Consider the following 10,282-nt stretch of genomic DNA (forward strand, 5'->3'; position numbering starts at 1 on the left):
AGCAGTACTTGGAGTTCCCCTTGACTTATAGAAGAAGTCCACGGTGGAACTTGTGGGTCTGCCATTTAGGTGTGATGACAAGTTACATTTCCCTCCTAGCTCACTCTTCCATGTTAACACAGCAGCCCAGAGCGGGCCTGTAGCCAGACCTATTGGGCTGCCCAGCCACAGGACTCACAAAAGAGGGCTTGGGGAAAGAGTTTTGCAAGACCACACAAACACACAGCAACGAGCGCACGTACGTGCCCACAAACATACACGCATACGCACGCATACGCACGCATACGCACGCATACACACACACACACACACGCACGCATACACACACACACACACACACACACAAACAAACAAACAAACAAACAAACAAACAAACAAACAAACAAACAAACAAACAAACAAACAAGCACATAGGGCACGAACAGACCCACATCTATTCATAACCCCAGTATTATTAAATTATTCCTGTGTTGCTAGTGAACTTAATTGTACCCAAGCCTAGGGTCCAGTGTAGGGGTATGCTGTGTTGTGTTGTGTGTATTGTTACAGCTGATAACCCCTCTGTGACCGTATCGTCAGCACCATCTTGGGTTTCGGCTCGCTTGTTTGTGTTGAACTCCCATCCTCCACGCAGTTTGTCTTCTCACACTGAGAAGCATGTCAGTCCAAATACACAGGGGACATACAGTGCATTCGTTTAGTTACGTTACAGCCTTATTCTAAAATGTATTCAATTCTTTTTGTCCCTCTTCAATCTACACACAATGCCCCATAATGACAAAGCAAAACAGATTTTTATATGGAAAGGTATAACAAATATAAAACTGAAATATCACATTAACATAAGTATTCAGACCCTTTACTCAGTACTTTGTTGAAGCATCTTGGCAGCGATTTCAGCCTTGAGTATTCTTGGGTATGACACTACATGCTTGCACACCTGTATTTGGGGAGTTCCTCCCATTCTCTGCAAATCCTCTCAAGCTCTGTCAGGTTGAATAGGAAGCGTCGCTGCACAGCTATTTTTAGGTCTCTCCAGAGATGTTTGATCGGGTTCAAGTCCGGGCTCCGGCTGGGTCACTCAAGGACATTCAGAGACTTGTTCTGAAGCCACTCCTGCGTTGTCTTGGCTGTGTGCTTAGGGTCGTTGTCCTGTTGGAAGGTGAACCTGCGCCACAGTCTGAGGTCCTGAGCACTCTGGAGCAGGATTTCATCAATGATCTCTGTACTGCTCCGTTCATCTTTCCCTCAATCCTGACTAGTCTCCCAGTCACTGCCGCTGAAAAACATCGCCACAGCATGATGCTGCCTCCAACATGCTTCACCGTAGTGATGGTGCCAGGTTTCATCCAGATGTGACGCTTGGCATTCAGGACAAAGAGTTAAATCTTGGTTTCATCAGACCAGATAATCTTGTTTCTCATGGTCTGACAGTCCTTTAGGTGCCTTTTGGCAAAATCGAAGAGGGCTGTCATGTGCCTTTTTCTGAGGAGGGGCTTCTGTCTGGCCACTCTACCATAAAGGCTTGATTAGTGGAGTGCTGCAGAGATGGTTATCCTTCTGGATGGTTCTCTCATCTCATCAGAGGAACTCTAGAGCTCTGTCAGAGTGACCATTGGGTTCTTGCTCACCTCCCTGACCAAGGCTCTTCTCCCTGGATTACTCAGTTTGGCCTGGCGGCCAGCTCTAAGAAGAGTCTTAGTGGTTCCAAATTTCTTCCATGTAAGAATCATGGAGGCCACTGTGTTCTTGGGGACCTTCAATTCTGCAGAAATGTTTTAGTACACTTCCCCAGTTCTGTGGCTCATCAGAATCCTGCCTCGGAGCCCTACGGACAATTCCTTCAACCTCATGGCTTGGTTTTTGCTCTGACATGCACTGTCAACTGTGGGACCTTATATAGACAGTTGTGTGCCTTTCCAAATCATGTCCAATCATTTGAATTTACCACAGGTGGACTCCAATGAAGTTGTAGAAATATCTCAAGGATGATCAATGGAAACAGGATGCACCTAAGCTCAATTTCGAGTCTGGTAGCAGGGGGTCTGAATACTTATGTAAATAAGGTGTTAGTGTTTTTATTTTTAATCTATTTGCAAAAATTCTAAAACTCTATTTTTATTTTGTCATTATGGGGTATTGTGTGTAGATTAATGAGGATTTTTGTTTTTTTTAATCAATTTTAGAATAAACCGGTATGTAACAAAATGTCTGTAAGGGGAAGTGGTCTGAATACTTTCCGAATGCACTGTAGCCCTATCCTCTCCTCTTCTGATCTTGGCAAGGAAAGGGATCTCTCTATTTCCAGTGGAAGCTGTGGGAAAAAGTTTAAACAGGCTTTTTGTATAAAAGTGGGCACATTGTGTTGAGAAAAATGGCAGGTTGTCTATTAAGGCCCGTTCTGCATTCAAGGTTGTACAGTAAGATAAGATAAGATAAGGACTATATTATCTCCATGGGGAAGTGATGGAAAGCACCCTGCCGCTCCTCTCTCCCATCCCTGTGGACCCAGCAGACCAGCCATTCCCTACCAGCAGGCTTTTGGAACCTGCTCCCACTGTGGGACCTCCTACCAAGACCACAGCCAGGAATGTGCTTACACTGGTGGAAAAAAAACAAGGAGGGAGGAGCGGAGAGGGATGCAGATGTGTGAGAGAGGCAGAGAGAGAGCGTGAAGGAAGTGCGAGTTTATGATAGCGTGAGATCGGAGGAAAGTGGGGGGGGAAAGGATCGCACGGAATGATAGAAATATGGAAAACTGGCACACAGAGGTGGAAGAAGAAGAGGGAGAGAGCAGACAAGGTGGTGGATGTGGCACCTATGTGTAGGCTATTTGCTTAGCCCTGGGCCCGTGCCCTGTGTTTTCTGCCCAGGTGTGAAGTGGACTGAACAGTGTGCCCTACATTTAACCAGCACCGACGGCTTGTGTTCTGCTGTACTGTGTTACCCATGCACTAGTTTGAGTCTTCCAGTCACCACTTGCTCCTTGCTTCTTCCCCTCATCACCTTTCGATATCACTAAGCTCCGCACATCACCCGCAACACACTCCACCCCGGGGCCGGCAGAGAGTCTCCCCAGTAACAGTCAGGAGAAGAAAAAAAACAGAGTGCACTGGTCAACATCCAGCCACAATCAACACACAGACTGAGAATGGGGGATCAAAGGACCACATCTGCATTGCCGTTCAAAACAAATGGTAATAGGGATTTATTATCCTGGGTCTGGCTAGTTAACGTGGAACACTCTGTTCTCAACAGGCAAGAACACACACTAATGAAAACGTGCTCATGTAAATGTCAGATCCCTTCCTCTCTGTGTGTGCTCATTGTGTCCAGGCACTACATTTTCATTAGTTCAACGCTGAGCTAGAAGAGAATGCTGGAGGACATAACATGAATGTACTGTATTATTTTTGTGCTACCCAATGTCCAACATTGTAGATAAGGGTAAGGGTATTTTTTTAGGCGAACTGTGGAGTCATGCCTCTTCTTGAATTCGTGAGGGAACTGCAGGTTGTCCGCAATTTTTGGAGGATAAAAAATACATACAAAAATCGAAATGCAAATTGTTTCTAAAAGTAATAGGCCTTTAATTAGTTACCTTCACTGCTAAATGGACTAAATTCGACCGAATGTATTTTATGTTATGTAAAAAAAAAATTAAAAAAATGTGACTCTGTGAATGGTGGTTCTCAAGAGCTTTTGAGGGTGATTTGGAAGGGGAAAGGTTGGCAACCATTGTCCTAGTTAAGGTTAGGATTGGGGTAGGGGAAGCTGATCCTAGATCTGTACCTCTCAGCATCAACTGAGAGTGGTTCAAGGTCAGTGCACATGCTTCAGTAGGTTAAGAGATGGGCTAAAGTCCCTCTGAGGGGCGGGCTAAAGTCCCTCTGCTCCAACATGCTGAAATCAAGGCTTTTAATTTCACCATAGATCTGTTTCAGTCTCTAGTGAACCCCCCAAGACTTAACCCACACATACATGTACTTTACATACACACATTCTCTCACACACACTCAGTCTGACAAAAAAATATTGCCAACATTGTTTTTACTTTATTTTATTATATATATATAAAACATTTTGTATTTTTTATTTTTTTAAATAAAACATTATTATTTTTTATTGTGGGGGGGGGTGGGGGACTCGGCCAGCTATCTAAACTTGCAGTAATCAAGGTTGAATTTGAGCCCGGGGGCCCCCATTGATTTTGTTAGTCAGTCACTTAGATATCACATTAAAAACTGAAAATATTTCTCTCCATCCTATGGCAAAATGTGTAGAATTGCACGAAATTAACACCAAAACTAAAACATTTCCCATCCCTGGTTTAGAGTGTAGTTCGGAGGTTAGCTTCATGGAGTACTTTTTGGGACCAGATGCAATTTGGACAAGAGAGGCTGCTTTCTGGTCAACAGCCCTGTCATTGTGTAGACGGTCTTTGTGCTTACCGCTACCGCTACAGCTCTCTCTCCCTCTCCCTCTCCATCTCTCTCTCTCGCTATCTCTCGCCATCTCTCTCTCTCATCTATCGATGCGCCCTTTAGTTAGAGTGAGTTAGCTGAGCAGTTGGCACAGACTGTGTGTGTGTTAGTGTGTGTGTGTGTTCGTGCGTGCGACGGGTGTACTGTACTTGGCAGCCCCGGTGCCAGGATCTGTGACCTACAGTATAAAGTGTGCTGATTAAGAGAGGCTTCATTAATCAACCTCAAGGGCCTGGTCTGCTGCCTGCTGCCCCAGATCCAGCTCACTACTCTATACTGGACCAGAGCAACTGGGATGATGGACCAGAGCCAGACATGGAGAGAGAGCAGGGATGAGAGCGCTCTGACCTTCTGGAAAGCTCCCAATTTCTGATTGTGAAATAGGCTGATGTAATTTATTTAATTCTAAGAATGATCTGTCTGCGTGTATGTGCATGTGTGCATCTATGCGTGCGTGTATGTGTGTCTGTCTGAGTTCCTGTGTGTCTTAACTGTGCATTAAGTGTTCCCTGTTGTGTGTGCTGCAGAGGTGCCCATGGTGCTGTACCTGTTTGCCCTGGTGTCCCTGGTGTGGCTGTGGGCAGGACTACACATGGGCTACGGATACCTGTGGATGCTCATCCTCTACGTCATCTTCAACTGCCTGCTGGTAAGACCTTCTTGTCATTATCTTCATCATCATCGTGTGTGTCGTCATCCATACATGTTTTGCACGGTAAAATCACAAGACTTAATTGAACTCCTATTGGGATCAAATGTAACATTATTCTGGGGGGTTATATGGGTCCCACTCCCATTTTATGTTGAAACTACTATGGTCATGGTGTTGATATTTTTGGAGTTAAAACAACATTAAATGGAGTAAATATCCTACTCGCAGGGAGTTAGCTGGCCGCTACACTAACTTAGCAATCAGGGAAAAATTGCTGACATGGGCTAATTGACGGACTGTCAGTGACTGACATAACAAGAGAAAAACTGCTGATGCACAACCAAATTTCTAAATCGCACCCTGTGAAATCTACTATTTGAACTCGCAACAGTAAGTTGAGACCCTGACTGAGTTCTTAATTAAAACATCCCTGAACTACACCATGTTAACTGGAACAACTATCTCTTTAACGGTTGCTATAAATCCAAACCCTTACAGATTGGGTTAGTTTAGAAAAAATGTTATTTTCTTTGTGTAGCGTAAGATCAAAAACAATGAATGTACGTGTGAAAACACAGATATTGAAACAAACAATTGTAAAAAATCTACCTGCAACAGAGCATGCTGGGAAATATTGACAATGAGTCCCCTCCCACATCTATGCATAACTCCATAGATTGAACTCTGTCTCTGGTTACACTTAATGGAGTTCAAAGTACTCTGTCCCAATCAACTCCAGGTATCAACACTGACTCCAGGGATCTTATCACTCTCTTGAGGGTTAAGATAACTCCCGGTAGAGTCAATTTAACCCTAATGTTCATAACACTGTGATATCTACTAACCTTGATTTACTGTCTAGTGTCTTGAATCTCTCTATTGCAGTTAAAACTGGAGGGAAACCTGATTTAGTTTTGTAAATGTTACTACAGAGCACCAACTACTTCCTGGATACTTAAGTGCCCATTGTAGACATTGGCGTAATAACACTCCTAAGGTTTCTGTTTGTCAGTGTGTGTGAGTTCAGAATAGCCTCCCTCTATCTATCGTTGCTCAGCCTCTGGAGGCCTTGGAGGTCAGCACACTTGTACTATATATTGATCCCTCAAGCCACTGCACTGTTTGGCCCCTCGAGTGTGTGTGTGTGTGTTTGTATGTGTGTTTGCGTGTGTGTGTGTGTGTGTGTGTGTGTGTGTGTGTGTGTGTGTGTGTGTGTGTGTGTGTGTGTGTGTGTGTGTGTGTGTGTGTGTGTGTGTGTGTGCGTTTGTGTTTGTGATTCATGTGAGTCTGTATGATTGTGTGTGTGTGTGTGATTCGTGAGTCTGTATGATTATGTGTATGTGTGTGTGTGCGTGCCTTGATGTGTGTGTGCTTGCCCATGTGTGTTTGCGTCTTGATGTGTGCTATGCATGTCTTGATATGTGTGCTTGCATGAGTGCGTGTGTGGTGAAGGGTATTCGAGGACTTTGAAGCCATCCTTTGATGTCTGGCCCGGGCAGGGTGGAAAAGCTCTTCTTGAGGGCTATCACAGATACCGTATCTCCGGAGAGTGACATCGCCCAGGCCAGACCACTCTCTCAGTACTCTCAGTACAGTGTGGGAATGCATATCAGAGAGCGTGAGAGAGAGGAGAGAACTTTATCATCAGATATTTCCGTAGGACTGTATAGTCTACAGCCAATAGCATTAATATCTCGTTTTTTTAAACGGTTGCGTAACTGACAATGTGTTGAAGATGTTTGAACTGTTCAACCCCACTTCATTGTCTGACCTTCGAAGGGCTATTCCTCACTCATAAAGGAACCGCATCATTTGAAAAGGACATGTTGTAAAAGCATTCAAATGGTTGAGTTAGGTAGGCAGTGGACTGAACAGTGGAATAATTGTTCTTTCAGGCCAGTCCTTGTGAATGTCTCTGCTAGCTGTCACTTTCTTCAAGACGTCATCTGTCCATTAAGTGTGTCACACCGGACCCTAGTGATATGTAGCGTATGCACGTGAAAGACGACAGAAGCACACTAAAGTCAACCCGGGGCTTTAATGAGTGCAGACATGATGTCATTATGACAATAGCTGAGGTAACACAACACCTATAAGCACATGCCATGTACGTCATAGGATGCCACCTTTCCAACGAGTCAGTTTGTAAAATATCTGCCCTGCTAGAGCGTCCCCGGTCCCGGTAAGTGCTATTATTGTGAAGTGGAAACATCTGGGAGCAACAATGGCTCAGCCACGAAGTGGTAGGCCACACAAGCTCACAGAACGGGATCGTCGAGTGCTGAAGCACGTAGCGGGTAAAAATCATCTGTCCTCGGTTGCAATACTAACTACCGAGTTACGAACTGCCTCTGGAAGCAACGTCAGCACAAGAATTGTTTGACGGAAGCTTAATGAAATGTGTTTCCGAGGCCAAGCGTCAGCTCGAGTGATGTAAAGTTCGCCGCCATTGGACTTTGAAGCAGTGGAAATGCGTTTTCTGGGGTGATGAATCATGCTTCACCATCTGGAAGTCCGACAGACTAATCTGGGTTTGGCTGATGCCAGGAGAACGCTTCCTGCCTGAATGCATAGTGCCAACTGTAAAGTTTGGTGGATGAGGAATAATGGTCTGGGATTGTTTTTCATTGTTCGGGCTAGCCCCTTAGTTCCAGTGAAGGACAATATTAACGCTAAAGCATACAATGACATTCTAGGCAATTCTGTGCTTCCAACTTTGTGGCAACAGTTTGGGGAAGGCCCTTACCTGTTTCAGCATAACAATGCCCCTGTGCACAAAGCGAGGTCCATACAGAACTGGTTTGTCGAAATCAGTGTGGAAGCACTTGACTGGCCTGCACAGAGCCCTGACCTCAACTCCATCGAAACACCTTTGGGATGAATTGGAACGCCGACTGCGAGCCAGGCCTAATTGCCCAACATCAGTGCCCGAACTCACTAATGCTCTTGTCGCTGAATGGAAGCTAGTCCCCGCATGAATATTCCAACATCTAGTGGAAAGCTTTCCCAGAAGAGTGGAGGCTGTTATAGCAGCAAAGGGGGGACCAACTCCATATTAATGCCCATGATTATGGAATGAGATGTTTGACGAGCAGGTGTCCACATGCTTTTGGTCATGTGGTGTATTTTTACAAATTCCCCTGCCGCTATAAGTTCCAATACAGGATGAATCCCCTGAAAGTGTAGAGAAAGTCCAACTGAAAGGCCTTTGGTTGCCTCTGAAGTGTCTTTCATGAGTGAATCTCTCTCCCTTGACTCTCCCTAGCCCCTTCCACTGCCCCCCCCCCCCCCCAGCATCACAATTCTAAAATAATCAGCTCTATCATCCCTAGGGAGAAAGAGCAGAACACGGTTGAAAAGTTATTTTGTTTTCAACCAGAGAATCTCCACAGCCTCCCTGGGCTCAGATGTAAAGACTAAAGCAGCCTATAAGCAGTTGTCTCCGGGGAGAGTTCTCTGTAAGACAGGAAGAATTGCGCTGGAACAGACAGTTCCCTTTTCTACAGGTAATGAGCTTCCAAGGAGAGCTGCACCAGAGACCATCGATTAGCTCTAAACAAACACATCTGACCTAGATTTCCCGAGCACTGCTGTTTCGGCTGCTGCTCTCTGCCATTGATGCCTGCACCAGGCTGTTTATGAAGCTGTTGCTGCCTCTTTCGGCCATAACACGATTAAGGGACAATTGTTCTGCCTTGAGAGTCTGCGTTTATGGAGCAAAAACCAATTACTTTGGTGGGGAGACGAGGAGCGTGGAGATGAGAGCGCTGACATTTGTGTCGTGACACGGCCATTAGTACCACGTCATCACCAGCACTAATGAACATGAATAGAGACGACCGTAAATGTTGCGAACCATAATGCATTCATATGATTCGGATTTAAAGTATAGTCACATTCGTCTACGTTGCAAGGTTGAAGTTTATTAAACATGTATGGCTGGATAACAAATCTTCAGATTGAAGTTTTCTGTTTTTGGTGTCTCAAACCACCTCAGACCGTCTAAAGAAATCTCTTAAAGGCTACATTTCAATTCATTTACTTTCTGAGTTGGCATAATATCTGAGCACATTATGTCACTTTCTGGCATTCTGTGGCTATTTGTTACTCCAGTTGCTTATGTGCCTCTATTCAGTGGCACAGTTTGCGCTTGGATGCTCTTTCAGGTTGTTTTGTATTATCTCGCTCATGCGGTACATTTTCCATGAGGAGAATTTTCCATGTTGTTATTGTTGTTAGTGTGGCTGTTGCCCTGACTGTAAAAGGCTGTTTAATGGTGCTACTCACTTCGGGCTAATTGCTGAAAAACCATTAAACAAGTGCAGATGTTAGAGTGTGCTCGCGCTCAGCTCAGTGTGTACATGCACGCGTGTGTGTATGCGCCCACGCCCGGAAGGTGGATTCTATGCATTCATTTCAACTATATAGACTCTCTCAATGCTATTTACTTTATGATTTAGGCTTGCAGCTCGGGAACCACAGCAGCCGTCAACCAGCTGGCTCCAGTGTGCTTGGCTATATTTCATACATCCTGCTTAGTGGTTAGTTAGTGCTGCTCTGGAGCTTCTAGGCAACCTCAAAGGACAGCTGTACATGAAGGCAACCATCAGGGGGGAGGGGGGGGATGTACAGTAAATGTCTGTGTCTCAAGGACCAAGTATCGCACTGCATAGGGAATAAGGTTCCGCTTGGCATGTGATGTGATGCGTCGGAGGATGCCTATTGCAGAGAAGACTTTGCACCGTATTCAATTTATGGAAGTGGAACTGGTAACTGGTTGGATCCGGCATGGTTCTTTTTTTTTGCACCGCAGAATTGTAAGTCTGGATCCTAAGGGTCAAGATAGCCGATGTTTACGGTGTGATCCTAGGTGTATCCCTGATTGTGTTGCTTTTCAGTAATGTACATTCTCAGATATCTTGCCTTCCATGGGGCAGACATCCTCCGACGCATCACATCACATCTAGTGTGATACCATCGGCTAACTGACTTGAAAGTCAGTTAAGAACAAAATCTTATTTTCAATGGCGGCCTAGGAACAACTTCCTTGTTCCTTGTTTAGGGGCAGAACGACAGATTTTTACCTGGTCAGTTCCGGGATCTGAACTTGCAACCTTTCGGTTACTAGTCGAACGCTCCAACCACT

At 45.0% G+C, this 10,282-nt stretch overlaps 1 protein-coding gene across 1 annotated transcript in view; it reads left to right on the forward strand.

Annotated features, from left to right (window-relative positions):
* The window catches only part of adgrv1 (adhesion G protein-coupled receptor V1), a 198,739-nt gene that overhangs the window by 174,323 nt on the left and 14,134 nt on the right, over positions 1–10,282 (forward strand). Inside the window, 1 exon segment of the mRNA XM_031830438.1 lies at positions 5,012–5,133. Within this exon segment, the coding sequence (XP_031686298.1) occupies positions 5,012–5,133 (122 nt within the window).

The sequence above is a fragment of the Oncorhynchus kisutch genome, linkage group LG8 (genome assembly GCF_002021735.2).
Source record: "Oncorhynchus kisutch isolate 150728-3 linkage group LG8, Okis_V2, whole genome shotgun sequence".
NCBI classification, from domain to species: Eukaryota; Metazoa; Chordata; class Actinopteri; order Salmoniformes; family Salmonidae; genus Oncorhynchus; species Oncorhynchus kisutch.